Source organism: Elgaria multicarinata, chromosome 8 (assembly GCF_023053635.1).
Source record: "Elgaria multicarinata webbii isolate HBS135686 ecotype San Diego chromosome 8, rElgMul1.1.pri, whole genome shotgun sequence".
Taxonomy (NCBI): domain Eukaryota; kingdom Metazoa; phylum Chordata; class Lepidosauria; order Squamata; family Anguidae; genus Elgaria; species Elgaria multicarinata.
This window is the reverse complement of record NC_086178.1, coordinates 114,785,293-114,799,493: the sequence shown is the minus strand read 5'-3', so window position 1 is coordinate 114,799,493 and position 14,201 is coordinate 114,785,293. Positions and strand designations below refer to the sequence as shown.

The following is a 14,201-nucleotide window of genomic DNA, read 5'->3' as shown; positions in this document are numbered from 1 at the left end:
AGATTCGGATTCTGGGACCATGGGCTATGCTACTTGAAAGATGGACTGCTGGCAAGGGACGGGTTGCACCTCACAAGGGCTGGGAAAAATTTGTTTGGACACAGCATGAAGAACTTCATCAGGAGGGCTTTAAATTGAATCCTACGGGGGAGGGAGATGTAAACTAGGAGGCAATAATGAATGAAGTCTTATGCGCCATAACAGAGAGAACAGCTCTAATAGTGCCCAATAATAGTCTTCACAATAATACAAGAAGGAAGACAGACTATAAAGCACATGGTCTTCGATGTCTATTTACATCGTATGGGAAACAATCAGAATAAACTTGAACTCTTAATACATGAAGGCAAACACGATTTGATAGGTATAACTGAAACTTGGTGGGATGACTCCCATGACTGGAATATAGCAATTGAAGGATATAACTTGTTCAAAAAGAACAGAAGAAACAGAAAGGGAGGCGGAGTTGCACTATATGTTAAAAATACTTATCCCTGCACAGAAATACAGGAGGATGAGCCTGGAAGCCCCATCAAGAACATCTGGATTAAAATAAACGGAGCAAGGAATAAAAGGAGCATGATAGTTGGTGTCTACTACTGACCACCAAATCAAGGAGTAGACGAGGATGAAACTTTTGAAAAGCAAATTGACAGTGTTTTAAAGAAGTGCAATGTAGTAATGATGGGGGACTTCAATTACCCCGATATCTGTTGGGAGACAAATTCTGCCAAAAGTGTCCCTTCCAAGGAATTCCTGACATGTGTGGCTGATAACTTTCTCCTACAGAAAATGGAGGAAGGAACTAGAGGATCGGCTATCCTTGACTTGCTATTGACCAATAGGGAGGATTTAGTGGATAAAGTGGCAGTTACGGGAACTCTGGGGAAAAGTGAAAATGCCATACTTGATTTTAAAGGAAGCAAAGAGGGGCTATACGCGTACTCTGAATTTTATGAATGCTGATTTTAATAGAACTATGACAAGTAAGGTCTCATGGCAAGTGAACTTAATGAGAAAAGGATTCCAAGATGGGTGGAAGATTTTAAAAAAGGAAATTTTAAAAGCAATTACAAACAATTCCAACAAGAAAAAAAGGTAGAAGACAACAGAGGAAACCAATGTGGCTCCACAAAAAGCTTAGAGATGACCTGAAAACAAAAAAGGATACATATAGGAAGGAAGGCCAGGCTACAAAAAGTACAAACAGTTGCAGGAATGGCATCAGGAAGGCTAAAGCTGAGAATGAGCTGAGGATAGTGAGGGATGCTAAAAGTAACAAAAGGCTTTCTTCAGGAATGTACATAGCAAAAGATACAGGAAAGAAACGGTGGTTCAACTATTCAATGAGGATGGCAAAATGATAACAGATGACAAAGAAAAGGCCGAAGTGCTCAATTCCTACTTTGGCTCAGTCTTCTCCCAAAAGCGGGTCTATGACCCTCCTGGAAAAAGTGAAGTACAAGCTGAAGGGGAAGGATTGCAGCTTGAGATTGATAAACAAATGGTCAAGGAACACCTATTTTCTCTGAATGAGTTCAAATCTCCAGGGCCGAATGAACTGCATCCTAGAGTAACAAAGAAGCTTGCAGAAGAAATAATGGAAGACGGGTGAAGTGCTGGATGACTGGAGGAAGGCTAATGTTGTCCCTATCTTCAAAAATGGCAAAAAGGAGGAACCTGGGAACTACAGAGCAATTAGTCTGACATCCATCCCTGGGGAATTTTTGGAGCAGATTATAAAGAAGTCAATCTGTAAATACCTTGAAAACAATGCAGAGATTACTAGAAGCCAGCATGGATTTTTCAAGAAAAAATCCTGCCAGACTATCTGATCTCATTTTTTGATCAGGTAATCTTCCTTGAGGACTGTTGGAATACTGTGGACGTAATATATCTTGACTTCAGCAAACCTTTGGACAAAGTTCCCCATGATATTCTGATTAACAAACTAGCTAAAATGGGCTAGATGGAACAACTATTAGGTGGATTCACAGTTGGCTACAGAATCGGACTCAATGAGTGCTTATCAACGGTACCTTCTCAAACTGGGGGGAGGTAACGAGTGGGGTACCACAGGGCTCAGTCCTGGGCCCAGTGCTCTTCAACATTTGTATTAATGATTTGGACGAAGAGGTGCAGGGAATGCTTATCAAATTTGCAGATGACACAAAATTGGGTGGGATAAACAAACAAACTTCAAAGTGATCTTGATAGGCTGGAGTGCTGGGCTGAAAACAAAAGCATGATATTTAATAGGCATAAATGCCAAGTTCTACATCTAGGAAATAGAAGCCAAACGCACAATTACAAGATGGGGGATACTTGGCTCAGCAATACTACAAACGAGAAGGATCTTGGAATTGTTGTAGATCACAAGCAGAACATGAGCCAACAGCTTGATATGGCTGCAAAAAAAGCAAATGCTATTTTGGGCTGCATTAATAGAAGTATAGCTTCCAAATTGCATGAGGTACTGGTTCCTCTATATTTGGCCCTGGTTAGGCCTCATCTAGAGTACTGTGTCCAGTTCTGGGCTCCACAATTCAAGAAGGATGAAGACAAGCTGGAGCATGTTCAGAGGAGGGCAACCAGGATGATCAGGGGTCTGGAAACAAAGCCCTATGAAGAGAGATTGAAACAACTGGGCATGTTTAGCCTGGAGAAGAGACGATTGAGGGGAGACATGTTAGCACTCTTCAAATACTTAAAAGGTGGTCACACAGAGGAGAGCCAGGATCTCTTCTCGATCCTCCCAGAGTGCAGGACACGGAATAACGGGCTCAAGTTAAAGGAAGCCAGATTCCAGCTGGACATCAGGAAAAACTTCCTGACTGTTAGAGCAGTACGACAATGGAACCAGTTACCTAAGGAGGTTGTGGGCTCTCCCACACTAGAGGCCTTCAAGAGGCAGCTGGACAACCATCTGTCAGGGATGCTTTAGGGTGGATTCCTGCATTGAGCAGGGGGTTGGACTCGATGGCCTTATAGGCCCCTTCCAACTCTACTATTCTATGATTCCCTGATTCTCTGAATACAAATCCTTCCTCCCATCTTGCCTTCCATTTGCTGCATTAAACTTATACAGTTCAATTCCTTTTTCCAAACTGCTCAAATCTTCCTCAAACAAGATTTTGTGATCTGCATTAGAGAGGAAGGAATCCACCACAAATCCTGTCTGTTCCCCAGAAAGGAAATTCAATAAATGACAGATGCCACCTACTGGGTAAAAGACGTGATTGCATGGCACATCGGGAAAGCAGATGGAGGTTGACGCAAGACAACTTCTTTTCACATTCCCAGCCCACATCTCCTACAGAGCAGTAGGAAGAATACAGCACTGATTCATCCAGACAACAAGGTGCAAAGTGAGTTCTTGGTGGCTGACACCCTTAATTTTGGAACTCCCATTATTGACTAGCCAAAGTCCAAGCCTGGGCATCATTTACAAGCACTGTAAGACTTATTGGTACAAAACAGCCTTTGGGAACTCAGGGTTAAGTCAGGAAAGGTTGGGAAGGAATTTGAGAAAGTTTTATGATGTTCTGTTGAGGGAGTTGTTTTTGTTATGCACTGTGGGTGTTTGGGATGGTGGCAAGCCAAAAATCTAAATGGTGCAAACTGTTAAGCACTAACACATCTAGTGGAACGGCCCCCTCCGCCATAAAAGCCGCTTCTCCCTTATCTATCCCCACCAGCAGCCGTGGGCTGAGCCGAGGGACGTGAGAGGGGGCAGCTGGGCCATTCCACCAGCCCTGCTGAAAGACTTCCACCTGTTTCCTTTCCCTTTCCCTTGCCTTTTTAGATTGCAAGCCTGTGGGTCTTCTTTTACTGATCATTTCTATACCTTTTTGGCTGAGGAGCAGGATAAAAGTACTCCAAATAGATAAATAAAGTCTCTTCGTTCGCCTCCTCCTCCGGGCGCCTTCTACAAACTCCTACCTGAGCTATTAACTAGGAAGTAGGTTTGAGCACTATGGGTGAGCAATGCTGTATGATGAACTGAATGCTGCATCCCATCTTTATGCCAATAATGCAGATATTGGACTGGTGTGAGCTGACTTCTCTGGGTTCTGATTCATTGTGCATCCATGGTTTTAAACATGGGTCGATGTTTTTCAATAATATTATAAACAATACTTTTCTGCTTTGTACCAGCAGATAATTTTCAATGGGAAAATGATATGGGTGTGTGTCAAGAATGGCAGTCTATGCCAGGTACTTTCACTGAGGGATCATGTCCCAAAGTTCCCTCTTTTTGCCCCGTCCATCGGGCTGAGTCCTGCTGGCATGTGGTGATGTAACCACTTGTGAAAGTGTTCTCTTGAGGCAGCTCAGCACTGAGGGTCATACACAGGCCTCATTAAATGGGCTGAACAGTTTCAGCTGGGTTCCTGTGGGAACGTACCCCCTTTTTTTTCTGGGTCTGGGAGCAGTGTCAGAGCTAGCCTGGCGTTGGCTGCAGGAGATCTTCCTTGAGTTGCCAGGGTCAGAAAACAAGAGAGATGAAGGGCTGCCTGGTTGTCTCCAGCTTCTGTATCAACTGGTGATGGCTTGTGCATTCTTGAACCCTGGCTGGGGTACTGTCCTGTAGGAGACCCTTACTTTGGTGACGTTTAGGGGGTTGTCTACACAGCACCGCTTTCACTGCTGATCCCCCCGCCATGATACATGGGCAGGATTGAACATGGAATATCTCCCAGGATCAGTTACAGGGCTGCAAATAGTGACTATCAAAGAGGCTCTGAAAGTATTTTTTTTACTTTGTGGAGGGCTGGAAGAGTGATGGGAGGTGTGGCCTGCTGCTTCAGCTGACTGTGTTTGTTTGCCCCACCCATCTGTGCAGGTATTTTAGCCTGGAGAGCTCTGGAGGCGCGAGCCTGCGGCGCGCGGGAAGCTAGTCATCTTGCTTTCGGAGAAGAATTGGAGAGTGTTATGCCCACCCTCTCCACTGAAAGACCCAAGGCAGCCTGCAGCCCAGCTGGGCACAATGTGAAGAAGGGAACATCTGCACCTTCTGGGGAGAAGAGAGCTGCCTGCCTGCCTGTCTGTTGTTGTTGTTGCTCTTTTCTGTGGTTTCTGAAAATATGTGCCTGGGAGGGAGGATACAGAGCTTGGAGGGGGGATCTGAGGGGGCCCCAATTAGTGTAGTGACGGGTAGGAGGAGGACATGCCAGGTAAGGGGAACACGGCCCAGACAATTAATGGCTGTGCCATGTTCCGGTCCTCCTTGCACCCGCAAGTTTGTTGGTTGCTCTATCAGCCAGCCCTCGGGCTTCCAGATGCTGCTTTTAAATGCCAGATCGGTGCATAATAAGACCTCCCTCATCCATGACTTAATTGTGGATGAGGCAGCCTATCTGGCATGTATAACCGAGACCTGGGTGGGTGAGCAGGGAGGAGTCAGTCTCTCCCAGTTATGCCCACCGGGGTACCTGGTTCAGCATCAGGGTAGACCTGAGGGACAGGGAGGGGGGGTTGCTGTGGTCTATAGGAATTCTATCTCCCTCTGCAGGCTCCCTGTCCATGTGACTACTGATCTGGAGTGTTTGCACCTTGTGTTGGGTCAGCGGGACAGATTAGGGATTCTGTTGGTGTACCGCCCACCCTGCTGCTCAACAGACTCCCTAGGTGAGCTGACGGAGGTGGTCTCGGCTGCAATGCTGAGATCCCCCAGACTGTTGGTTCTGGGGGATGTCAACATTCATGCCGAGGGTGCCTTATCCGGGGCGGCTCAGGATTTCATGGTCTCCATGACAACCATGGGACTGTCCCAACATGTCATCGGCCCAACACATGTAGCGGGGCACACTCTTGACCTGGTTTTCACAACTGGACATGGAGATGGTGATCTGGAAGTGGGGGACCTTACATCACTCCCTTTGTCATGGTCGGCTCACTGCTTGCTGAGGTTTAGACTTACAGCAGCCTTTCCCCTCTGCAAGGGTGGGGGACCTATTAAGATGGTCCGCCCCCGGAGACTAATGGATCCGGATGGTTTCCAAAGGGCTCTGGGGAGTTTTCCGGCTGATAGGGCTGGCTCTCCTGTTGAAACCCTGGTTGATCTGTGGAATGCAGAAATGACCCGGGCAGTTGACAGGATTGCTCCCGAGCTCCCTCTCCTGAGTAGAGCTCGTATGGCTCCGTGGTATACCCCAGAGCTGAGAGCGATGAAACAAAATAGGAGAAGGCTTGAGGGCAGGTGGAGACGAACTCCTGGTGGATGCAATCAAATATTGGTAAGTGCCTATAGTAAGGCATATTCAGGGGCATTGAGGGCAGCAAAAAAACAATACTTTGCTGCCACTATTAAATCTTCAATTTGCCGCCCAGCAGAGCTTTTTAGAGTTGTCCGGGGGCTATTACATGCTGGCCCCAAGGACATGGTAGAATCATCTGAAGCCCGCTGTAATGAATTTGCTAGGCACTTCCAGAATAAAATCTTTTGCATCCGCCAGGACTTAGACTCCAGTGTTATAGCAGGTGAATCTAGTGAGGTGTCCAGAGTACAGTCTTGTCCTGTAATCTTGGATGAGTTTCAGTTGGTACAGCTCGAGGATGTGGACAAGGTGCTTGGACAGGTCCGCGCAACCACCTCTGCTCTGGATTCTTGCCCCTCTTGGCTAATAAAAGCTAGTAGGGATGGAACAGCCGGCTGGGCCAAGGAGGTGATTAATGCCTCTCTACGAGAGGGAGTGGTCCCAGACCGTCTGAAAGAGGCGGTAGTGAGACCACTCCTGAAGAAAACTTCCTTGGACCCGGAAAGTCTTAGTAATTACAGGCCGGTAGCAAATGTTCCATTCCTGGGCAAGGTCCTTGAGTGGGTGGTGGCGGGACAGCTCCAGACACTTTTGGATGAGACTGATTATCTGGATCCATTTCAGTCGGGTTTCAGGCCTGGTTTTGGCACGGAAACAGTCTTGGTCGCCCTGTATGATGACCTATGTCGGGAGAAAGACAGGGGGAGTGTAACTCTGTTGATTCTCCTTGATCTCTCAGCGGCTTTCGATACCATCGACCATGGTATCCTTCTGGAACGTCTGGCTGAGCTGGGAGTGGGGGGCACTGCATTGCAGTGGTTCCGCTCCTACTTAGCAGGACGGCTACAGAAGGTGGTGCTTGGGGGACATTGCTCGGCCCCATGGACTCTTCGGTATCGGGTTCCACAGGGGTCGGTCTTGTCCCCCATGCTGTTTAACATGTACATGAAACCGTTGGGTGCGGTCATCCGGAGTTTTGGAGTGCGCTGTCATCAGTACGCTGATGACACGCAGCTCTACTGCTCCTTTTCAACTTCATCAGGTGTGGCTGTGGATGTGCTGAACCGGTGCTTGGCTGCGACAATGGACTGGATGAGGGCTAATAAACTGAAACTCAATCCAGACAAGACTGAAATGTTGCTGGTGGGTGGTTCCTCTGATCGGATGGGGGGTGTTCAACCGGTTCTGGATGGGGTTGCACTCCCCCTGAAGGAGAAGGTTCGTAGCTTGGGGGTTCTCCTAGAACCATCTTTGTCACTTGAGGCACAGGTGGCCTCGGTGGCACGGAGTGCCTTCTACCAACTTCGGTTGGTGGCCCAGCTACGCCTCTATCTGGACAGGGATAACCTAGCTTCAGTTGTCCATACTTTGGTAACTTCCAAATTAGATTACTGCAACGCCCTCTACATGGGGCAGCCTTTGAAGACGGTCCGGAAACTGCAGCTTGTGCAAAATGCGGCGGCCAGATTGATAGCTGGAACAGGAAGATTTGAGCATATAACACCGATTCTGGCCTGCTTGCATTGGCTGCCTATATGTTTCCGAGCCCAATTCAAGGTGCTGGTTTTAACCTATAAAGCCCTACATGGCTTGGGACCACAATACCTGATGGAACGCCTCTCCCGACATGAACCTACCCGTACACTGCGCTCAACATCTAAGGTCCTCCTCCAAGTGCCTACTCCGAGGGAAGCTCGGAGGATGGCAACAAGGGAGAGGGCCTTCTCAGTGGTTGCCCCCCTACTGTGGAATGATCTCCCCGATGAGGCTCACCTGGCGCCAACGTTGTTATCTTTTCAGCGCCAGGTCAAGACCTTTCTCTTCTCCCAGGCATTTTAACAGCATTTTAACAGCATTTAATAACGTTAAGTTTGTTTTAATGGACCCCAGAATTGTTGTTTTAAATGAATACTGTTGTTGTTTTTATACTGTTTTTATGTTTTTTTAATTTTTTGTATACTTTTAATGTCTACTATTTTTAATTGTTGTAAACCGCCCAGAGAGCTTCGGCTGGGGAGCGGTATATAAATGTAATAAAATAAATAAATAAATAAAATAAATACTTCTGCTCAACTCCGTAGCAGTGAAAGTATGCCTCCATGTACCTACATAGCTTCAAATCAACAGGTGCCTACCCTCTCTCAGTGCAACTGCGAAGCTTTGAATCAACAGGCTTCCCCCTCCCTCGCTCACATGCTCATAAAGTGAAATGGAGGAGTTACTTTGGAGCTGACTTGCAAACATCCACCCTCATGCCCCCCTCTCCCTGTGGTGGGAGAGGGCATCCCTAAGTGTGCAACTGCACCACTGTGAAGTAGTGCAGCAGTGAAGAGTAGAAAGGCAGTGATTGAGCCCAAGTTTACAACAGTACAGTTTCAAAGTAGCAGGGCTGGCTTGGCAAAGGGCAATGGAAGGGCAAGGAGTTACTTCCGGGTAGCCATGTTTAGCCCTCTGCTCTCACCCCATTCTCACCCCATGCAACTTTCCATTTGGCCAATCAGTGCCGTTTCCACCAGCCCACACTGAAGCCAGCTGAGGTCACAGGGGCTCTTTCTACACCTAAGGATTATCCCAGGAAAATGGAGGAATCGTCCCTGCTTGCTCCTGGGATCCCCCTGTGTGGCATTTGGACATACAGGGATGATTCCGGGATGATTCTGGGGAAAAAAAGGCAGGTGTAGAAACGGCCATGGACTCCTGAAGGACACTGAATCCACAGTTATGGGAAAATCCATCAGAAAGAGTTTGGAGGGAAAACTGGATTTAGGGCAAGAAACGCTGCACTAGGGCAGCAGGTTTACTAACAGGGACTGGCCAACGAGACCACGTCACGCCAATCCTCTTCCAGCTTCATTGGCTGCCAGTCCAGGTCCAGGCTTGATTCAAAGTGCTGGTATTAACATTCAAAGCCTTAAACGGCTTGGGGCCAGGCTATCTGAAGGAATGCCTCCTCCCATATAAACCTGCCAGGACCCTAAGGTCATCCTCAGGGGTCCTTCACCGTGAACCCCTGCCAAAGGAAGTGAGGCAGGTGGCTACCAGGAGGAGGGCCTTCTCTGCTGTGGCACCCCAGCTGTGGAATAAACTCCCTAAGGAGGTTCGCCTGGCACCTACACTATATTCTTTCAGACGCCAGTTGAAGACCTTTTTATTCTCTCAGCATTTTAACAGTCTATAAATTTAATTTTCACGTTGCTGTTTTAACTTTGCTGTTTTAAATTTGTATTTCTGCACTGCTGCTGATTTTATCCCGGTTGTGCTTTTAGATTGTATTTTATATCATGTTTTTATACAGTTTGTTTTATACTTTGAATGGTTTTAATTTTTGTCAACTGCCTAGAGAGCTTCAGCTATTGGGTGGTATAAAAATGCAATAAATAAAAAAATAGCTTCAGAGAGGGGCCATGCCCCCAAGTTGACATGATCAACTTGGGGGTGGAGCAGAACCAGAGCAAAAGCTCCAGAGGTAAGGAGTTCTACATCCTGGGTGATGCAATCAAGAAGACTCTATTCCAACTAAATGCATTTTTTAATGGTGGTGGGTCAGGAACCAAGACCTCTCCCATTGAACTGAATGGGTGGGCAGGAACATGTGGGGAAAAGCGTTTCCCAAACCACTTAGGGCTTTTATGGTGATGACCAGCACTCTGAACAATATCAGGAAACAAATCAGAAGCCAATGAAAACTGAATAATATTGGCGCTACTTCCTCGGAAAAAAAACAGGTACTGGCCAAAATCCTGGCTGAAGTATTTTGCACCAGCTGAAGCTTAAAAGCGCTCTTTAGAGGCAGCCCTGTACATTGCAACAATGTAATCTGGCCATGACAAATACATGTGTGATACTGGCCAGCTCTGCCCTTTCCATCAAACTGAAGTTGCATGAAAGCAATCCTAGCCATGGCTACTTAACTATCCAGGGGGAAAACCAGGTCCAGAAGCACTCCAAAGCCATTGCTAGACCTAAGGTTTATCCCTGGATCGTCCAGGGGTCAAACCTGTTCATCTAGGTGACACACAGGGGATTCAGTGCTCTGGCAGGGGCGAACCCTGGATGATCCCATGATAAACCTTAGGTCTAGCTGTGGCCCCAGTTGCAAACCTGATCTTTCAAGGGGAGAAAAGAACAGTCTTTATACCTAACCCCAGACTTGCTCTTCTACTAACAGCACCTGTGTCTGGTCAGGATTAAATCTCAGCTTGTTATCTCACATCTAGTCCATCACTTTACTCAAGCACCTTCACAGCCTCCTTGGGAAGACAGTTGTCATTAGGATATTGATGATTCCATACCCAAAATCCCTGGTCAATTTGTTCTAGCAGTTTCATACAGATGTTGAACAGCATGAAGGACAAAATGGTAAAGAACAGCATGTCCCTGACAATTTATTTCATGAACGTTTACATTTCACTCTTTAGTTTTATTATTGTGAGGCTGTTGCACAAACCATGTGTCTGCTGTTTAAAGGAGCCCACCCTATTACTGCAAAGAACTCAAAGGCAGAAAAGCCATGGTAAATATGTGGAGGGTGTATGTGTTGCTTAATGTAGAGACACCCAGGCCACAGCTAGACCTAAGGTTTATCCTGGGATCATCCATGGTTCACCCCTGCCTGAGCACTGGATCCCCTGTGTGTCACCTAGATTAACAGGTTTGACTCCTGGATGATCCAGGGATAAACCTTAGGTCTAGCTATGGCCCCAGTGTGTTTGTTGGGTGGGTGGATGGGTGAACTACTGCTCATTTGAGCAACATCTTGGGAAAAACACACAGATGTATAATAATAATAATCTGCACAATTGATTCTGAACTAAAATGTGAGGTTTCCTTGCATAGAAACTGGATTGTTTTTAATGCTGAGCTGAAATGGGGTACAGGGATTTTTTTTTTAAATGCATCATTTGGTAAATGCTCTCTGGTTCTGGTGATATTTTTTGTGAATATTCAAAATGCTTTAAAATATTTGCAAAGAGGAGATTTCTAGATTATTATTTTTTAAAATTCAGACACAGTTATAGTCCCTAAAAAGTGTTTGCATGCACATTAGTACAGATAAACAACTTTTTCTTCTTCTTTCTTTCTTTATTTTTTTAAAAGAAAGAGCAGGGGCATTTTCTTTTCAAATTTAAAAATTTCACCAAGACAACATCAGATCAGGGGAACAATAGCTATAAACGAGCCTAAAAAAAATACAATGGAAAGGTAAGGTGTTTCTTCTGCAGACCTTTTCACACCCTTTGAAATGACAGTTTTCATACTGAAAACTGTACACACAAAATTCAGCATGGGGCTCATTATTTTGGCATAGCGCACACACTCTCCATTCTGTTTCCTGGGTCTAGAAACAAAGCCCTATGAAGAGAGACTGAAAGAACTGGGCATGTTTATCCTGGAGAAGAGAAGATTTATTTATTTATTTATTTATTTAAGTATTTTTATGCCGCCATTCAGCCAAAAAAGGCTCTCACGGCGGCTTACAAAAGTATTTCTTGACAGTTGAGGGGAGACAGGCGAGCACTCTTCAAATACATGAAAGGTTGCCACAGAGAGGAGGGCCAGGATCTCTTCTTGACCTTCCCAGAGTGCAGGACATGGAATAATGGGCTCAAGTTACAGGAAGCCAGATTCCAGCTGGACATCAGGAAAAACTTCCTGACTGTTAGAGCAGTATGACAATGGAATCAGTTACCTAGGGAGGTTGTGGACTCTCCCACCCTAGAGGCCTTCAAGAGGCAGTTGGACGGCAATCTGTCAGGTACGCTTTAAGGTGGATTCCTGCATTGAGCAGGGGGTTGGACTCGATGGCCTTATAGGCCTCTTCCAACTGTACTATTCTGATTCTAAAAGTAGATTCTTCAGATTACTAAAGAGTAGAGCGTGAAGGTCTGCGGTGAACACACACTTCTCTCTCTCCCTCCCTCTCCTTCTCCCCCTCTCTGTCTGTCTCTTTTGCTAGCTTTATGAGGCAGCTAACACCCCAGAAGGAGGCTGCTGAGTCCACATTCTCCAGTGATTTCTGTCCCACAATGCCAATGAAAAGGGACAGGTAAGATAAAGATGACAATACCCCAGGAATACACTCTCTGGAATTAGCTTTATTCACTCACCTTATGATGGAGGTCAGGGGAATTCCCAAGCTGTCTTCAGAGTGGCAAGGACTCTGCAGGCCACTTTTCCTTCCTTGTCTTGGTTCCTCTTCCCTCTCAGTCCAGGGAGCATCTGTGGCAGAACTGGTTCCAGAGTCTGGCTCCAGGAGGGCCAGAGGGGCAAAGTTCTGCTCAATGAGCTTGGCACTGTCTCGAATTTGCTCCTGTATTTCTGGGGTCAGAGTAGGGAGATCAAAGGTGAAGTAAGTCCCACTGTGTGTGTGAGCTGGGGAGGACAGGATATCAATGGAATCTAGGCTGGTGTAAGAAGTCCCTTTGGCTCGGTGAGACTCCATGATGCTTTCAAAATGCTTGCTGAATGAATCCATGCCATCCTTGGATAGACTGTGTCCAAGGAGGAAGGGTACTGGGGATTTGAGCAACCCTTGGGCGTCTCTGTTGATGATCCTGGACCCAGGTGAAGAGAAGAGAAGAGAAGAGAAGAGAAGAGAAGAGAAGAGAAGAGAAGAGAGAGGGTGGTTACCAGGAATCAAACACTGCTCTTCTCCTCCTTGCTCCCTCTCTCAGGCAAAGGTCTTGCGGCTCCTTTCCTACCCCATCGGTCAGGAGAAATTCCTTGCCACCCTTCCCCAAGGGACTGATAAGTCTTTCCTATAATAAATCTGAGAATGCATTAGTTTTCTTTTCTTTCACCTCCTTAGTCATCAGCTAACCGAAGTTGGTCAGTGGTCCCCTCCTCATAGCCTTCCCTTCCCAGTGAAGGGGATTGTTGATCTTCAGCTTGGTCAGTGGTTCCCCCCACTGGGATGGGCAGGCTCAGAGGCCCAGTCCTGGTATGTGGATGTTTCTGTGCCAACGCCTAGGGCACTTCCTTCACAGGATCTGCTGAGCCTGACTAAATGCCTGTTTACTTATTTTATTCAGTTTCCAATGCACACCACCCCAAGGGCTTTCAGGAAGTGGTGTTTCCTGGACCATAGCAGTGGTGCTTCCTGGAATATTAGCTTTCTAAGCAAGAGAAGGAACAAGAGAACTGAAACATTTCTAGCTCTTTTCTCCTTCTCTACCACAGAAGGGAAATCTTGTAGGCAAGAAATACCCTCTTGCCATGGTGATGGAGGGGAGAGAATCCTGCATCTTCACTCAATTTGCCTTGAGATTGCCATCCTACACTATTTGGCTCCAAGCAAAGTGCACGCAACAGTTGCCTAATGCTTAAGTATTCTGGAGCAGAGCTTTTGGGGTCTGCATGGCCACCCGTCACACTCTCTGAGTGGCATTTCCCTCTCATTACATTCCCCTTCACCCATTCCATAGCTAGCCCAACTCTCTTGCCACCACAGCGCTCCATACGAATCAGTTTCCAGTCTTGAAAATTGTGCAGAATAAAATGTGCACCTTAAACAAGTTTTCCTTCAAAATATGTACATTGGAAGCAGCTTTATATCAGGTCAGACTATTTGTCCATCTAACTCAGTGCTGACAACAGATCCCCATGGTCTCTCTCCTGAAGTGGAGCCACACCAGCCCCCTGGTTTTCCAGGGAGCTGGCTAGAGCCTATTTGAAGGCCTACTCCATGGCAATACAGGCAGCAAAAACACTTTTTCTCTCTGCTACTATTACATCTGCAAAGAGCCATCCAGCGGAGCTGTTTCGGGTGAGTCAGGGGCCTTTTACACACTGGCCCCCAAGAGGAGAATTCAGGCTTTTCGACAGCCTGATGTGACCAATTTGCCCAGCACTTTGCAGCAAGATCGCTTGGATCCGCTCTGACTTGGATGTTATAGTTGATACAGACCCAGTGGAGGTAACTCTGGCACCTGCTTGTCCAGT

The 14,201-nt window shown here is 46.6% G+C and overlaps 1 protein-coding gene across 1 annotated transcript in view; it reads right to left on the bottom strand.

Moving 5' to 3' along the window:
- Positions 1-14,201, bottom strand: part of PSD (pleckstrin and Sec7 domain containing) — a 127,090-nt gene that overhangs the window by 101,868 nt on the left and 11,021 nt on the right. Inside the window, exon 4 of the mRNA XM_063133212.1 lies at positions 12,368-12,814. Within this exon, the coding sequence (XP_062989282.1) occupies positions 12,368-12,814 (447 nt within the window). The remainder of the gene's footprint in view (positions 1-12,367; positions 12,815-14,201) is intronic.